The 18,712-nt window shown below is 50.1% G+C and overlaps 1 protein-coding gene across 1 annotated transcript in view; it reads left to right on the top strand.

The window, feature by feature from the left end:
• The first annotated feature begins 904 nt into the window (after window positions 1–904).
• The window catches only part of ADGRB1 (adhesion G protein-coupled receptor B1), a 271,570-nt gene continuing 253,762 nt past the window's right edge, over window positions 905–18,712 (top strand). Inside the window, exon 1 of the mRNA XM_054018655.1 lies at window positions 905–1,782. Coding sequence (XP_053874630.1) covers window positions 1,038–1,782 — 745 coding nt within the window. The 5' untranslated portion in view covers window positions 905–1,037. The remainder of the gene's footprint in view (window positions 1,783–18,712) is intronic.

The following is an 18,712-nucleotide window of genomic DNA, read 5'->3' as shown; positions in this document are numbered from 1 at the left end:
TTGGAGCGCAGCGCTGGACACAGGTTGCCGGCTGCGCCCCTCTCCATCCTGTGGGGGCGCAGCGCAGGGGCGGCTTGGGTGTGGGCGGCCGCGGGGCTGTGCGGGGCGCAGCGCCCGGGGCGCGGGTGGTGCGGGGCGCTGAGGAGTTCGCTGCTGCCACTGGGAGCAGGGCTGCGGTCTCCGTGGGTATCAGGCTGGGCAGCGGCCGGGGCTCCCCAGCTCGGCGCGGGGCTAAGGGGCCGCCTTCGCCGCGGGACCCACCACCCACCCCTGGCAGAAACTGCCCCGCTGCCGGGCTCCTGGCTGGGCCGCCCCGCACGGCGCGGGGGAGTCCCCGGGGGCCACGGGCGAGCGGCAGGGGAAGGAAGGGGAGAGGTGGAGGGAGGAGATGGGAAGCCGCAGCCAGCCTGGCGTGGAACGCAACGCAGCCGGAGCTCCAGGGCGCTCCCCCGGGATCCGCGGCGGAGCAGGAGCCCCTGGGGCCGCTGGGCAGGCGAGGGCTCCGGCTCGGGTCAGGGGCTTCCGGAGAATAACCCCAAACTCCCCGCCCCTCTCCCCCGCAGCCCGGGCTCCGCAGAGCGGCAGGTCAGCGAGCGGAGCCGGTGACACGCTCCCGGTCACCGCGGAGGGGGAGGCGCCGCTGAGATCCGCTTAGCCGACAACACCGAAGGCGGGCGAGCGACCGACCTCGATTCTGTGCTGGACTCTGCCCAGCATCGTCCCCGGGGCAACTCCCTCCCTGGGAGGGGGCCGGCGCGTCTCACACAGCTGGGCCGGGGCGTGGGGAGAGAGCGGATGCTACCCCGAGTCTCAGATTTACTGAGAGTTAATAAAAAACTCTCTTCTCTCTTCCTTTTCTTTCCCAGGTGTTGCTTATGGCCACAAGGGGGAGCCCAAGTCCGAACATGGGAAGATCGGATTGATTTCGTGTAGAGCCTCATAAACTCTCTCTTTTCCTGTAAGCTTGCACCTGTTATGTCCAAGATCTGGCACCTGCCTGACAATTACTTTGAGTTCCATAGGACCAGAGACCTAGGATGAGGAGCACTGGCTTTGCCCTGAACCTGCTTTTGATATCCCCACTCTTCTTAGTGTGGACAGTGGTCGCCCTCGACCTAGGACAAACTCCTTGCACCACCCTGGTCCAGGGGAAATTCTTTGGGTATTTCTCCTCCTTTGCTGTCTTCCCATTGAACTCTTCTCTGTGCTCTTGGATTATCCAGAACCCGGACCCCAGGAGGTACACCTTGTACATGAAGGTCTTGAAACCCACTGGCCTATGTGACCACCAGCCGATACGCACCTACCAGTTCGACTCTTTCCTGGAGTCCACCCGCACTTACCTGGGTATGGAGAGCTTCGACGACGTGCTAAAACTGTGTGACAGTTCCACTAGGTACTCCTTCCTCCAGTCCAACAAGCAGTTCCTCCAGATGAAGCAGACCATGTCCCCGGCAGAAGGTGGGCACGTGCGACGGAAGCCCACCAAGGCTCAGGAGCGGGACTTCTCCGTGGAGTACCTGGTGGTGGGCAATAGGAGCCCTAGCAAAGCCGCCTGCCAGATGCTCTGCGAGTGGCTGGACACCTGCCTGACCACCAGCAGCAGCTCCCACCCCTGTGGCATCATGCAGACTCCTTGCTCTTGCTCCGGAGGAGAGGTGCTGGATCAGCCCAGTGAGATGTTGGGGCTACCCAAGAAGAAGGAAGATTGTTTTAAGGATGGGATTTATTTGGAAAACTGCATGAGCAGCCCGAAAGACAGCAGCCAGGTGGAGTTCCTGGGTAAGTGCTGAAAGCTCTTTGTGTTTTGGGTGGAAGGGGGGGCATGTACGGTAGATCTCTCCTGGCCTATTTTATTTTTGAGACTGCACCCATCTCCATGGTATCTGAGCCTCCTGCTCCCTCATCTTAAAGCCGTTATCCATCCTAAGTAGGATCAGTAATTCCGGTGGCATTTGATTAGCATGTAACTGAAACGCAGCGCAGATTAACAGGAACAATGCTTTCATTGTTTCTCAGGCTTCGTGCCTTATTTATTTGTTTCTAATGGCGCCTCAGAGACGATTTGAGATTCTGACCCATCAACAAGCAGGTTTCAAAAGCCCCCTAACCCCACAATAAACCATGCCTGAAGGGGCCATGACTCAAGTCACCTCTCACGTCAGGTTCCACCGTGCAGCCCCATCCCCATTTAGTGCATAGGAAATATGTAAGCTGAAGTGACTTCCAGGGCCAAATCGGACTGACACCAAATCAAGACAACATGAATGGAGATTTTGATTACGGTCCCATCTGTAACTGTAAATGCTCTTCAATACTGTCTCTGTGGGTAGCTGGGGGCAGGCGATAAATGTTTTCTCCCTCCTTCTTTGCTGTGTTTCTTTCTCTAGTGATTCCTGGAGTCCACAGCATGTGCTGTGCATGGCAAGAGATAAAAAAGGGAGCCTGTGAGGTAGAAGGGGATGGGATGTAATGGGCTGAACATAAGACTGAAAGCTGGGGACTCCTGCTTCTAATCTCAGCTCTCACGCTGATACCTGCTTGTGTCAAAGTCGCTTAACCTTTCTGCATTATTGGCATGAAGGGAATGGTTTTGTACTTTCAGAAGCAGCCTATGGTAGTGGCGCTGTCTGAAGATAGATCCCATTAATCTCCTTCAACTAGACAGGAATGAGGAGTCACAGACTCTCCAGCTTCAAAACAGGGCTTCTTGCTTCTATTTTTGTGCCTGCATAAACCATTTTGATTTATTTATTCTTTCTCAGTTCCTGACCGAGCTATCAGCAAGGAGATGGTTCAAAACTGAGACATGATACTAGAAATGGGTCTGACCCAAACACCCCCACACTTTGGAGAACTTCTGATCTGCATCTGAATTTCACAGCTAGACTCTGTCTCTTTAAAACACCAGATTCAAACAGCTTCCCAGATCATGGGGAAGTTTGGATCTAGATTTGAAATTTGTGGTTCATGCCTGGCTCTATATAATACCCAGCTCAGGAGTGGCCCCGGGCTAACCCTTGTGGTAGAGAAAGAGACAGGACTTGGTTCTAATGAAGTGAAAGGAGATTTTCCAATGAGGCTGCTGGACACAGATGAACCTTGTAGTGTCTAGTATTCTCACACAGGGTATCTTTTTAGTCCTGGCTTGGTTCTAGCTATTGTAGAAGGATTACACTAGAAGTGCTTCACTGTTGATTTTGTGGGAGCTTTTGTATCTCAGGTGAGTTTTGAATCAATATGCTCAATATTGGAGCTGAGCAAATAAATCCTAACAAGGCAGTCACTTGTCTCTTTTCCTGTTTATGAGCAGATTGTGAAATTTGTTATTCAAGAATTTCCACAAATTTCTTTGTGAGATGTTTTTCTCTACAGGAAGAATTTGCAAAGAGTTCCATGTGACTGGTTTTGTGTAGCGCTGGTTAGTTCCATAAATCACGCCATTCCCTTATAGGATGATTTATACATTCAACCAACATATCATGACCTTTTCTTTATTTTATTTTTACGATTGAAGGTGAAATTCAAAATTAGCTTTTTGGCAAATACTGGAGCATTAAAGCTTTATATTGGCTTTTTGTGAGGATCTAGTAAAGTTTGAGCACTTGAATGTTCCTGGAAAACAAATATGAACGGGTCTCCAATGTGGAATGAATCAAAGTTCTTTTTGGATGTCAAATATTTGTGGATTTTTTTGGGCCCTTATTCATATCTGCACAATATTAAATATAAAGAACTAGCAATTTCATTGACTGAATGCCACCGATGTGAAACTGATTAGCACTTGCAAAATATCCTGTGTCTGCATGCAATGACCTACCTGAGTCCCTGTGTCAATTTTGGTTGCTGCAAAAGCCGGGTGAGGAAAATATAGGGGTTCCACCTCAGACATTGAACCAATAATCTCTGGCAGTATTTTGCAGGCTGAACCTTTGACTCCGTCTCCTTAATTATTGGTGGTGGTTCTTGTTTTGCATTAGCAACCTTTTTCCTTTCCCAAAATCATGTTTCCTTTATGGCTTCTCACTGCAGAGCCTTTAAAGCTAAGGGGTTTGAGCTATATAAATGTAGCTGAGTGATCTGGGGCAAGTGGGAAATGCTAGTTAGTGGTCTCAGGGATTCTTCCATGGGTTTCTAGATGTCACCCCCAAAGAGAGCAGACAGACCTGTCCTCCAGCTCTCGTTTGGACGTACAGCAAGTGGGGACGTGCAGCGTCCCTGAGCCCAAGGTATTGGGTAGCCTCCAGAATTCCCTCCAATATGAGCTGATGCGGTTCAGAAGAATGCACTGGACTAGATGTTTTCAAAGGGGCCAGATCCTCATCCCTTTCACCACCAGTCAGGGTTAGATGTTACCCTCTCCCCATTTCATAATCTCTAACAGGAATAGTTAGGAAAGGCACCAGATGCATTCTGTTTGTGGATTACCTCTGAGTAGAAGCATCTGAAGGATGGCTTTGTGGCAGAAGAATAAGACTAAGAACAATGAGGTCGGCCACCAATTCCCTTGGAGACCTTTGGCAAGTAACTTAAACTCCTCAGTCACAGCTTTGCTTTCCCCATCGATGAAGCTGACACAGTGACACCTACCTCTTAAGGTCATGAGAGGCTTAATTCATAATATGTTTGTGATTTGAGACCTCAGACAGAAGGGAGTAGTGAGGAGCAAAGCTTGCCTCTGACCATGGTACCTACCCTGCTTGTCGCTCACCCTGGTACCTAGCATAAACACTAGGGTGACAAGTTTGAGCATGGTTGTCATTTGACCATATTCTCTGCTCCGCTCCATAGGTCTTCTGCAGCAGGCGGTATCTCTGGGAGCAGGAAACTCATCTGTATGGATGTTGCTGCGTTTATTGAGTGCAAACATCAAGGTGACTGAGAGGCTGTTTAGGACGAGGGGATAACTAGTAGTAGTAGGATGCAAAGCAAACACTGGGTAAAACCTGCGGACAGTGAGATCTGCTGGGCTAGGATAGCTCCCTGTGGGAAGAGGTGAGAAACCCAGCACTTGAGACCTTAAAACTAGACTGGGCAGGATTGAGAATGTTCTTTAGAGAACAAGGCAGCACTGGAATGTGCAGAGGACGGACTAAAAGGCATCTAATGGGTCTTTTCCATCCCTATGTTTGCATCTTCATATGTCATGATTTGGGGATGACAGCTGAACTGATCATGCTTAGAGGAAGGATCCTATGTGGGTTGAGAGCTAATGCCACCTTCTTGCAAAGCGCTTCCACTGAAGTCATTGAGGGTTCAGGGTGTTCAGGACTGGGCACTAAATTTTACCTGCCTTTCGTATTCAGGAAGGGATCAAACTGAAGGTGCGTTCCCCCTCATCCATCTCCCAGCAACAACAACTGTTGGGCAAATGGGCTACTATGACATTTCCAAATGCAGGATTATTTTTACTGGATCAAAGAGACTGCTTTGGACAGGCTACACTGGGCTATGGGAAAAAAAAAAAAAACCCTCTGGCAGGTTCCAGAGATGGTATTAGCTATGAAGATAGTTCTGCTTGTTGCTGCCCATGGAGCTTATCCTGGTGATCAGCGGCACTTTGACGTGCGTTGGCAGCTGCAGTTTGCCTGTCATTTCCCATTTTGTAGCTGTGGGTACCTCGAGAGCTATTCAGGATTATTCTGTTGCTGATGGACTGCACTGATTGGAGAGAACACTAGTGAGAATTACTCAGGAGGGGAAGGATTACACTAGGTCACAGTGAAGAAAAATCAAACGTTATCCTCCCAGAATGACATGAGCAATGTGGGACAAAGGTTTATAGGTGGCTGCATAAGTTGTGCCTGAAATACAGTGTTTGTGGGCCTGCTGTGTAGGTGGAGATTGTATTAGTGGGTGGAAAAGGTATCTGCACCTGGGGAATGGGGTAATTCCATGAACAAACTGCAATTTATGAGACAGACTCACAAATAGAGTGTAGGGGAAGGGGAACAGCAATAGGAAATAAACATACAAGTTGGAAGATTTTCAAAGACACAAAAGGCAGTCAGGTGCCCAGCTCTCAGTGAAATGCCAGGGCAGTTGGGTGCCTGACTGCAGTAAGTCTCCTTTGAAAATCCCAGATGTCAACTGGATTCACTGTAAACAGTAGGGCAGGTGTGAAACTTTCAGAAAGACTCCAGTTTGACAGGGTAATAAAATAAGGTTAAGTGGGTGCTTAAGTGTTTTGCTGAATTGGGCACTTAATTAGTACATAGCTAATTCTGTCCCAAGTTTATCTGCACCGGGAAAGAAGAATAGAAATCAAAGAACATTTAAAATACCTGGAAGGCCAAAATGACTGGTAACAGCAGCAATACCTACCGTCTGCATAGTCTACCTCCAATGTGTACATGATGCTGTCTCGGAGCTTCTGATTTCTAAAACCTGTTTAGCTGCTGTATGATCTTGAAATCCAGCATTTGCGCCTTCATCAGATGCTTTTAAAATACATGGGTTATAAAGCCAGAAGGGACCATTGTGATCATCTAGCCTCAGCTGCTGTCTAACACAAGCCATAAAATTTCACCCAATGAGTCCTGCATCGAGCCCAATAACTTGTGGCTGAACCAGAGCATATCTTTTAGAAAGACACTGAATCTTGATTTCAAAATGCCCATGTGAAGGAGAATTTATGACATGCCTTTGTAATCTGTTCCAATGATTAATTATCCCCAGTGCTAAGAAATTATGGCTTATTTCCATTTTGAGGTTGTCTACCTTCAACTTCCAACTATGGGGCTTTTTTATGCTTTTGTTGGCTAGATCCAAGAGCCATATAAAGAAGAACAGGAGTACTTGTGGCACCTTAGAGACTAACAAATTTATTAGAGCATAAGCTTTCGTGGACTACAGCCCACTTCTTCGGATGCATCTTCGGAAGAACTCCTGTTCTTCTTTTTGCGGATACAGACTAACACGGCTGCTACTCTGAAAAGAGCCATATAGTATCTGATCTCTTCTATCCATCTAGGCATTATAGGTCATGACCAAGTTGCCACTTAACTTTCTGTTGGATAAGGTCAATATACTTTGCTTCTTAAGTCTCTCATTGTAGGTCACATTTTTCGGGCCTTGAATCGTTCTTGTATCTCTTCTCTTAAAGCATGGGCAGTAAAAGTGGACACCAAATAAAAGCCTCTTTATTACTCTCTATTCATCTGGCAGAACTCTGAGCTAAACTCTTGCCTTCTGTTGCAAGATAGAGGAGAAAGAGCGGCAAAAAAAAAAAAAAGTACCTACTCCCCAAAAATATTTCCTTTTTTAATCCTTGCTGCTTGCAAACCCTCATTCCTCATGCACACAAAACTGCTACTGAAGTGTCTGGGTCCCTTCCATTAGAGTGCGAAGCTGTGACACTTTTCATGGTTATCCAATTTGTGCTGGGTTAATCACTACCACCCGCTCGCAGTGGGAGGGAGCCCTGTCTATCACCAGGGGAAACTCTCCACAGCTGCTGGTTGATTGGCAACATACTGGGCTCCATGAGCCCTGCTCTGTCCCAGTGCAAGCTAGCAATTTACACACCCCACTTTGTTACACGCGAGTGCCCCGTCCCTTATCTTCTGGACATCTGCAGCATTCACTGATCCGCTGCCTCTGTGGAGACAGCGCTCCCCAGTTCACCAGTTTCACCTCACTTCAATGCTGCCCTTAGCACAAGGCACTCAGATATATGTATAGCAAAACCAAATTAATGTTTATTTAATAGAGCTTGAGATGAAAATTTAAAATAAAAGCAAGTAAAAGGATTTGGTAACAGGTTAAAAAAACATACAACACAGTCTATAGCCTATACTTATTAACAAGTTACTTTCCTGTCTAATAAGGTATTTCTTACCCAAATGGTTAGTCCTTCCAGTGCTTGTCCAGTCCATAAAGCTGGGGTCCACTGTTCACGAGACCTCCCCTTCTGACTGACAGTTCTATCCTGTAATGGATAACCACTTGGACCAATTCTTCTTGTATACAGTCCCAGGCTATTGTTTCATAGCCCAGCCCCCCCTTCTTTTCTCAGAACACTTCTTGGGTTCTTTGTCTTTGTAAATCTCCAGCCTGCTTAGACTCCAGACAGTCAACATAGGCTGTGTCCATGGGTGTCCTTTGTTCTCATGTTGATTGGGTCAGCGCTCGGACTCCCTCTCCTTCAGTGGTAGGTTTCATTCCACGTAGGGTTGTAGGTATCCTGCAGGTTGCATAAATGTAAAATTGTTTCCCAGACAAACATCTATAAGTCAGTTGTCAACAGTTATTCAGTTGACTAGCCACTCCCTCCAACAGTTACTCAGTTGTTAGCCACTCCCTCCAACGGTTATTTAGTTGTTAACTCCTCCCTCCAATGGTTATTCAGTTGTTAGCCCCTCCCTCCAACAGTTATTAAATTCTTAGCCCCTCCCTCCAACAGTTATTAAATTCTTAGCCCCTCCCTCCAATGGTTAGTCAGTTGTTAGCCACGCCCTCCAATAGTTATTTAGTTCTTAGCCCCTCCTTCCAATGGTTATTCAGTTTTAGCTCCTCCCTCCAACAGTTATTTAGCTGTTAGTTCCTCCCTCCAATGGTTATTTAGTTGCTAGCTCCTCCCTCCAATGGTTATTCCATTGACTAGCCACTCCCTCCAATGGTTATTCAGGTTTTAGCCCCTCCCTCCAATGGTTATTCAGTTGTTAGCCCCTCCCTCCAATGGTTATTCAGTTGTCAATAGCTAGTCAGTTGCTAAACCCTTCTTCCAACGGTTATTTAGTCGCTAGCCCCTCCCTCCAATGGTTATTTAGTCGCTAGCCCCTCTCTCCAATGGTTATTCAGTTGTTAGCCACGCCCTCCAGTGGTTAGTCAGTTACTAACCCACCTTTGCTTCACATGGGATTGAAATGCAATGCTGTTGCCATAAGGCTTTCCTGCAATGTTATATGCAGAGGCTGGAGCTTAGCCCCTCCTTCAACCTAAGCTCTGCTCCTCTGAGTGCAACATCAGAGATGGCCTCAGCATTCCACTTCCATCCCCTGTGGTGTGAAGAAGTCGTGGCCTCATGAAGTCATGATCCACCTTCATGCCACAGTTTGTTGAAACTTCTACTTCGCTGTGTGGCAGAAATAACGCTTGTGGTGTCCCCACTGTTCATCCATGTGAGCCTGGATGGGGTGCCTACCCCACACTGGGCTCTGAGGGGTTAATAGAGTCCTAGGGAGGCTGTGTAGGAAGCAACCAATCACAGACAGGCTTATAGGAGCAGCCAATCAGGGCCTGGCAGGCCCATATAAGAAGAGCGGCTGTACAGAGCAGTTTCAGTCACTCTCTGGAGCTTGAGGAGGGAGGTAGACTGGCTGCCTTGCAGGTGGAGGGCGGCAAGCACACTGGGCAGAGCGGTGCTGCAGGCTGAGGCCCTGAGGCTAGGGCAAAGAGGGTGCTGGGGCCACGGGGAAGTGGCCCAGGGAGATCCACAGAGGAGTCGGGGGATGCAGTAAACGGTTGCCATCTATAGGGTCACTGGGCCGGGACCTGGAGTAGTGGGCGGGCCCGGGTCCCTCCCCCCTGCTCCTCACCACTGGGGAAGTGGCTAAACAGTAGACTGCGCTTGCCACTGAAGGAAATGGCTGGACAGTGGAATGCAGCTCCCCTGGAAGGGGGGGACACAGAGTATGGCACAGCCGGAGGGCAGTGTCACGAAGAGGACGCCGCAGTCCTGGGAGTGACGTGGGTCCAGGAACAGAAGTGACAGTGGGCGAGACACCACCAGCACTGGGATGCAGCCCTAATTCCCCAGACAGCCAGCAGGCGGCGCCGCACTGGTGAGTCGCGCCCTGTCACAGAGCCATTTATTGCCTTGTACATAACCCCGTCTGGATAAATCACTCCTTACGTAAAAACATCTCATTATTGGTGTGCGTGAGCTCAGCCAGCAGGAGAGTGGAGGGGTCAATAATAACAGGCATAATTTGGATGGACACTGCCAAAGTACCATCTAGATGTCCTGCAGCACCCCCTCCGGTTCATCCTCCTCACACAGTGGGCTGACTGCATCCCGGCTAGAACCCCAGTGGACCAGAGGAGTTCCAGCAGCTCCCCTGTGGCCTAGACTGTGATGTGGAGAAACCAGGGGGCTTGGGATGCAACGCCTGGGACCCAGGAACTGAAAGCAGATGGTGAAAGGCTGTTGCGGCAGCTCAGAGTTCCACGGAGCCTCCACAAAACAAGCAATTATCCGCAGGCTGAGTGCCCAGAGCAGAAGGGCTGGAACCTGACCTGCTTTTGTCTGCCAGATCCCGCTCAGGTCTTGTGCATGAGGTACGCTTCTGCAGGCGTGTCTCTCTCTTGCGCGTTCAGCATTTGAAAGCAAAGGGTCTGGATGGAGGACGCTGTGCAAACTTGGCTCCTACTGACCGCCACGTGTGTTGAGGGCGCGCCGCATCTTGCAGGGTCCGTTTAAAACAGCTCTGCAGGAGAGCCTAAAAAGGCATAGAGGATGGTCTAGTGGTTAATGCACTGGGCTAGGCCTTGGGAGATCTGGTTTCAGTTCTGGCCCTTCCACAGACTCTGCGTGACCTTGAGCAAGTCATTTCATCTCTCCGGGTCTAAATTCCCCATCTGTAAAACAGAGATGCAAACAGTCCCTTTATCTGTCTTGACTATTTAGTTTGTTGGAGCTTCAGGGCAGGCACTAATGACATGGTGCCTAGTACAGTATGGCCCTGTTTTCAGGTGCTACCTAATAATAATAGAGTCAAGGGATTTTGTTTTCCATCACTGCCATAAATCCAACCCAGGTCAGCGCTGACCAAAACCTCACGCCACCTGATGTCTGTGTGATGAAGTGAATTGAGCTTAGTGCAGTACCTAGTGACCAGATTTCCTGTTTGCCCACAAAGACCCATCTCCGTTGGCATGCATTGCTGGCATTTCCAGAGGGCAGGCCGTGGGAGTATAAACTTTACTAGTAGAGATGCTCACAGCTGAGACATGTTAGTGAGACATATCACTGCCATCATCCATGCTCTGCCTTTTCGCGCTGATCCTGCAAACCAAGTCAATTGGACTACTCACGTTCTTAAAGTGAAGCGTTTGCGTAAGGGTTTGCAGGATCTGAGGGTAAGCACTATATAGTATTCCGCTGATCTGGCTGTCAGGCCAGCACGACAGTCCACAGGCGCTGACTTTTGGTTTTGCTGGTGGGTGTTCCTCTCTGCCCCCTCTCCCCCGTGCGACTGGTGGGCGGGGCCTCGGGAGGAAGAGGCCAAGCGGGGACAAGGCCTTGGGGCGGAGCCTGGGTGTGGCTGCGGGGGGAAGAGGCCAAGCGGGGGCGGGGCCTCGAGGCAGAGCAGGGGGTGGAGCCGCACTCTGGATGTCGGGGCCCACAAAAGATTCATCCGGCCCTGCAGGTTCTGAGCACCCCCTATTTTTTTTCAGTGGCTGCTTCAGCCCTGGAGCACTCACCGAGTCGGTGCCTATGTGACAGTCACCCGAACATTTTAAGATATAAGGGAGGAAAGATAGAAAAACGACAGGCTCTGTTCCAATCTCAGCTCAACAGCTTGTGGACATGATCACAATGCAGAAAGATCAGCAATTACCTTCAGGAAGTGCCACTGTTATACCAAAGAGACTAAAGGTGGAATTTACATTCAGTTGTTCAGGGAATTTTACAGGCAACTATTCCCATTATTGCTATGAGGGGACTTTTATGTGTCATTTAACGAGCAGAGCCATGGTGAAAACTCAGCCTTTTGGTTATGCATCATTTTTTTTAGTTCATCATTATTTAACATCCTCTCATATTCAGGCTGTATTGCAAATGCCCCAAAGTGTTTTGCATGAGAATACGCTGGAATTTAGATGCAAAGAGATGCCAAATGCTGGATTCAAAATCCTCACATATTCGGGATGTAGATTTACACACCTAACCCCCGGCACATCCAAATGAAGATATTACTCCAGTAGAAAAAAACATGCGCATATCCATTCAGAGCTCTTTTTACTGTTCACCCGGGGTACAGAGACTATAAGCAGAGTGGAAAATGGAATCTGAAATGCCTTCTCAGCACTAGAGATTTGTACTTCTAGGGCCACTGAGACACATTGGCAGGGGCAGTGTCAGAGAAGTTTCCCCTTTTATGATAATTATGTATTTGTATTACAGCAGTGTCCAGAGGCACCCAAAAAGATCAGGGTCCTGTTGTACCAGGGGCTGTACAGACCCAGAGTAAGAAAGAGTCTCTCCTGCCCTAAAGAGCTTTCCATCTAAATAGACAAGGCAAACAAGGGGTGGGAGAAAGGTAGGTGGGAAAGCAAGGAACAGAAAGATGGAGTGACTTTCCCCAGGTCACATAGAGAGCTTGTAGCAGCACCAGGAACTGATCCGAGCTCTCCTGAATCCCAGTCCAGTGCCTTAACAGTGAGATTCCTTCACCCCTTTCTGTTGCCCATGTTGTACCTGCTGTGTGGAGCAGTCCAGGACGTTGTTCTTCAGGAATCTCAGTCTTGACCCTGCATCTTCTTCCCTGTTTTATTTTTTTAACCCCCCATAATCAGTGAAATCTAGGTTCTGTGACTCCTCCCACATCTAAAGGGTGGGCGGGCCTTTCATTGCTTTGCTGGACTCTACCCATCATCCCAGGATTTAAATATGTGCTTTGGGTGAACCCATGCAGAACACATTTTGAAAATTATCAGCCAAACCCCAGCTGATAGAAATTGCTATAGCACCATTGAGGCCAGCAAAGCTAAGGCAATTGACACTGGTCGAGGATCTGGCCCTAGATGAGTTATTCGTTGAGTGTTTTTTCCCGCCAAGTGGTTTTTTCCCTGTCGGTGTCACTCAGATCAGAAAGTGCTGTGTATGCACACAGCATACCTTGGCCTTGCATTTGCCAAAGACTAGGGACCGACTGGCTAAGCGGCAGTTCTGCAGAAAAGGACCTAGGGGTTACAGTGGAGGAGAAGCTGGATATGAGTCAGCAGTGTGCCCTTGTTGCCAAGAAGGCTAACGGCATTTTGGGCTGTATAAGTAGGGGCATTGCCAGCAGATCGAGGGACGTGATCGTTCCCCTCTATTTGACATTGGTGAGGCCTCATCTGGAGTACTGTGTCTAGTTTTGGGCCCCACACTACAAGAAGGATGTGGAAAAATTGAAGAGTCCAGCGGAGGGCAACAAAAATGATTAGGGGCTGGAGCACATGACTTATGAGGAGAGACTGAGGGAACTGGGATTATTTAGTCTGAAGAAGAGAAGAATGAGGGGGGGGGGGTTGATAGCTGCTTTCAGCTACCTGAAAGGGGGTTCCAAAGATAGGGTTACCATATTTTGTGCCTCCAAATGGAGGACACTCCACGGCCCCCGGCCCCGCCCCCAGCCCCGCCCACACCCCCTCCCCCTCCCCAAAGTCTCCGCCCCCTCCCCTGCTTCCCGCGAATATTTGATTCGCGGGACGCCTGAAGCAGGTAAGGGGGGTGTGGGGGGAGGAGGCGCGGCCCAGGCTGGCCCCCCGGCGGCTCCAGCCTGGGTCGGCTCGGGCCCTGGGGTGCCGGCCCCGGCCGACCACCCCTGGCCCGCCCAGCACTGCCGGCTCCCAGCTCCCCGGCTCCCCGCCCCGCGGGCTCGGCTCCCCGGCTCCCCGCCCCGCAGGCCCGGCTCCCCGGCTGACCGGCTCCCCGCCCCGCGGGCTCGGCTCCCTGCGGGCCCGGCTCCCCGGCTCCCCGCGGGCCCGGCTCCCCGGCTCCCCGCCCCGCGGGCTCGGCTCCCCGGCTGACCGGCTCCCCACGGGCCCGGCTCTCCGGCTGACTGGCTCCCCGCGGGCTCGGCTCCCTGGCTCCCCGCCCTGCGGGCTCGGCTCCCCGCGGGCCCGGCTCCCGGCCCGGCACCGCGCCCCCGGCTCCCCGTTCGGCCCCGCGCCCGGCACTGTGACCCTGGCCCGGCACTGCGTCCCTGGTTCCCGGCCCAGCACCATGCCCCCGGCCCCGCATCGCTGGCCCCGGCCGAGCACCACCGAGCCCTCCCGATTTTCCCGGACATGCCCGGCTTTTGGGGATTTCCCCCGGACGGGGATTTGAGCCCCCAAAAGCCGGACATGTCCGGGAAAATCCGGACGTATGGGAACCCTACCAAAGAGGATGGATCTAGACTGTTCTCAGTGGTATCAGATGACAGAACAAGGAGCAATGGTCTCAAGTTGCAGTGGGGGAGGTCTAGGTTGGATATTAGGAAAAACTTTTTCACTAGGAGGGTGGTGAAGCACTGGAATGGGTTACCTAGGGAGGTGGTGGAATCTCCTTCCTTAGAGATTTTTAAGGTCAGGCTTGACAAAGCCCTGGCTGGGATGATTTAGTTGGGGATTGGTCCTGCTTTGAGCAGGGGGTGGGACTAGATGACCTCTTGAGGTCCCTTCCAACCCTGATATTCTATTCTATCATTCAAAGTGAGCTACACAAGACCATGCAACCTATTTAAATATCTTGCTCATCAGCCTTTCTGAAAGTGATGGCATTATAATGCAGTCTAATAGGATGGGATGTCCTTTAACACAATGTCATAAGCACATATATGTTGTGTTTGAATTTTTGTTCCGGTTTCAGCAATGTAATAACACTAGATTACAGCACAGCTCATTACGCCGAATGTTCACTGTGGACCCTGAGCGCTGTATACGTCTGAACAATTACAGAACCATGATACCCAAATGGCTAGAAAGTAATAATAAAGGGCTGAGCCTGGCTCAGTCCGCGTAGCTGGGAGCTGTGAAATGTGCAGCCTCATTCCTTATAACGAACTACGCGGCGTCAGCTGGTCAGCTCCCCTTCGTGCCCCAGTCAAGATGTTTATGCGCGATACATGCAGCGTTGGCTACCAATGAACACCAGCGCTGGTCGGAGAAGTGGCTGGCTTTTGCCGCAGCTGATTCCAAATGCTAGAATGCAATGACAGCTTGTGCATGTTGGGGGTGGGGAGATGTGTAGAAAAGGGGGCGTCGGGGGGAGGATATGGGAATGATGCTGTTATTGGCAGGTGCCCTTCACTCTGTAGTCTTGGGTAATGCCCTGGCACGTGTTTCTGGCTGGAAAGTGATACCCTGGCAGCTTCTAACGTGTAAACTGGAGAGCCCCGGTGTCGTTTTTTCTTATGACAGCAAACGGGTGTTTCTCTGGGCTCTTGTGTTTTTTCTACATTTGTTTGGAATCTCTCTCTCTCTCTCCAAACTGCCCGAGTTATTGGTAGGCAGCTAAGTCTGCAAATTGTGCTCGGTGGGAGCATTTGAAGCACCAGAGAGCTAACACGGTTTTTGTTATTTAATGGAGGGAGTTGCTCCTAGCCCCCTTAGTCTAATAGCGTAGGTCCTTCTAAAGGGCACTCCTATGAAGTATTGTCCTCTGCCTCCAGGTTCCTGATCAGGTCTTTGGAACTAGCAGCAAAGAGGCTACTCCTAGAGAATCTGTTCCAGGTTTGACACTGAGCCCAGGGCTGTATGGGGCAGGACTTGGGGGGTTCAGGTGAAGGTCAGCCCTGTGCAGAGGGCCAATTCGAGGTCAATGCATCACTTAAGTCCCTCTTGTAAGCCCTGGGCGGGGGGGACCGGCTTAAGTGGGACTTAAATGGTGCATAAGTCTAGAGCGTGTCTGCCCGTGTCTCCCACGCAATGCAGGCACGATCAAGAAAGCTGGTAATCTGTGGCCTGGGACACAGCACCCAGTTCTGTGGACCGTCAGCCCGCCACTAACCTTCCAGCGAAATCAGCCACAGCTTGAGGAAAACAGGCAACCGTGGGTCCTGTGGTGCGCTACACAAGCCCTCCTGCCCAGCCACAGTGTCGCTCGTTTACCGCTCGGCCAGGGCTCCCAGGAGTGGAGGAATAGTCACAAAGGGGCAGATGCCGGATGGGGCTTATCTCTGAGGGAAATAACTGTGGGCACTGGGCTAGCTTTGAAAGCTTTGGCGGTGCGGTTCAGCGATGAACCCCTCTCTCATTGGAAGATGATGGAATCCTCCTTGGTCTCATAATGTATTACTATTGTGTATTCGTTATTATTGTGGCAGCAGCTAGGGGCCCCATCCTGGCCCAGCCCCCCCCCGGTGCTAGGCGCCATACAAACACAGAACAAGAAGACAGGGCCTGCCCCAGTGAGCTCACGATCTAAGTAATCAGGCTGATAATGGCGTAACAAAAGGCTCTTTTTCTTCTGAGCATTCCTTGCTCCAGTGGATCCCAAATACCCAGAAAGCTGCCTCGGTTTTGTTTGCTTTTGTTTTCCCATTCTGGTCCTAGCGGAGAGGCAAGAAAATTAAACCACAGCCCGCAACTTTTTCCCCTCTCCAAAAAAGGTTAATCAGACCTCTCTATACCCCTGCCTGGGGTCTGACGTGCCGGCTTGAGCCGAGTTTAGGGTAAAGGGTTGAAGGTTGATTATCCAAATTGTGTGTTGATTGTTCTTACGAATTGATTGTACAGTCCCTGTGTGTTCTGCAAACTAGAGCTGGCTCGGACTCCAAATCCCCGTACAAACGACCCCAGATTTGGAGGTAGTTCAGACCCAAATCCAGACTTTGTGGCTTGGAGCCATGTCTAGTGTAGACGTGTAAGCAGGCAGAGCCCCGGCCAAGAAAAGAAGCCTCCAGTCTAGTCTAATCCCCCTGCTTTAGTGATTTGATTGTTTTTAAGTTAATGCAGTGAATGGGAAAAGGGGGGAGGCTAAGACACATGGAGGTTGAAATCCTATTTTGATCCACAGAAGAGATCTGGCACCTGCATAGCCCCTTAGATACTGCGAATGCTGATGGGCAGGGCTGGTGCTTCCACTAGGCGACCCTAGGCGGTCGCCTAGGGCGGCGGAAATTCGGTGGCGGGGGTCCTTCTGCTCCGGGTCTTACACGGAAATTTGGCGGCGGGTCCTTCACTCGCTCTGTGACCCGCTGCCGAAGTGCCCCGAAGACACAGAGCGGAAGGACCCCCGCCGCCGAAGACCCCAGGCCCCCTGAATGCTCAGAGGAGGAGCACTGCCGCCTAGGGTGGCAAAAACCCTGGCACTGCTCCTGTTGATGGGGAAGATGCCATGACCCATTCATAAGAACATAAGAGCTGATAAGGCCTCAACCGGAGTATTGTGTCCAGTTCTGGGTACCACATTTCATGAAAGAGGTAGAGAAATTGGAGAAAGTCCAGAGAAGAGCAACAAAACTGATTAAAGGTCTAGAAAACATGACCTGTGAGGAAAGATTGAAAAGATTGTTTTTGTTTAGTCTGGAGAAGAGAAGACTGAGAGGGGACAAGTACATAAAAGGTTGTTACAAGGAGGAGGGTGAAAAATTGTTCTTGTTAACCTCTGAGTGCAGGGGACTGGATTAGATAACCTGGTGAAGTCCCTTCTAGTCCTGCACTTCTATGATTCTCTGCAGAGGTAGGTTTTAGGGTGATCTTGCCCTCGGCCAAGTGGGCAGCAGCACTCGCCCTTCATCAGGCCTGTTTTTGTCAAGCAGTGTCTTTTTTCTTTAAAATAAATCCCCAAACAACTTTCTCCCCTGCCTCCCCTGGCAAGAAACTGAATCTGAAACCCACAGTGGCGTTGCCGCAGCCTGTTAAGAAGGAAAAGTAAACACCCAGGAAGTCATGCTATTCCTTTCGGCTTCCAAAAAGAAAATGGGAAGCAGTGGACTGGGACTCGAGATCTGTGATCTAGTCCCAGCTTTCTCATTTACTTGCTGGCTAGCCTGTGGGGAGTCAATTCAGTTCCCCCATCTGTAAAATTGCCCCATGCTCCTGACCTGCTTTGTAAAGTGCGTTGAGCTCTATGGCTGAAAAGGGCTCTATTAGTGGGATTAGGCTCAGGGTGGAGGAATGAGACAGCCAGAAAGTTCTAAAAAAAGCACCCTATCTTTCAGAGTCAACCTTATGATCCGTAGAGTCCCAGACAGTTATGATTCCCTCCAGCAGAAGGCAGTGGTAAGACACACACACTAGCCCGTACATGACAGTAGATTTTTCTCATGGTAGCTCGACTTCCTAAAACTACAAAAGTTCTAACCTTGGCAAGGTCATGTCAGCACTAGATCATTCTCACGTAGGTAAACTGAGGACCACATGGTTGACTGGGCAGGAGTATCTTTTGGCTCAATCTTCAACGATTATCATGTTTGCTGTGTCTGGAAATGAAAGATCACATTTTTCCACCCCAGAAGTGGTTGCATTTCACTGGTGCTGTATGCAGATGGTTTGTGAAGCACTTTGGGATGAAGGCTCTGTAGAAATATAAGGTAGCATCTGTGACAAAGCTTTAGCTAAGGAGAACTTCACTGTTGTTCCTGTGCTGTCTCTTAAGGCTTCTTGTAGCTTTATAACAATAGCAGGTCTAGAATTCAGGTCTTCCTGATGAAAAAGCATAGGTGTTTACCATCAAAGTGACAGGAAAATCTCTGCTTTAGCAGGATATTAACATCAGAGTTGGGGGGGGGGACTCCTGTTCCTGTCTAGCTCAGTGGTTTGAGCATTGGCTTGCTAAACCCACAGTTGTGAGCTCAATCTTTGAGGGGGTCATTTAGGGATCTAGGGCAAAAATCTGTCTGGGGAGTGGTCCTGCTTTGAGCAGCAGGTTGGACTAGATGACCTCCTGAGGTCCCTTCCAACCCTGATATTCTATATTTTTGAGAGTTCAACATTTTTTCCTGTCTCAAATCAGGGTGAAAAGTCAAAAATTTGAAAATATTCCCCCATAAGAACATTTCCCCCCGCCCCCATT

This window comes from Malaclemys terrapin, chromosome 2 (genome assembly GCF_027887155.1).
Source record: "Malaclemys terrapin pileata isolate rMalTer1 chromosome 2, rMalTer1.hap1, whole genome shotgun sequence".
NCBI lineage: Eukaryota > Metazoa > Chordata > Testudines > Emydidae > Malaclemys > Malaclemys terrapin.
This window is presented reverse-complemented; position numbering and strand designations above follow the sequence as displayed.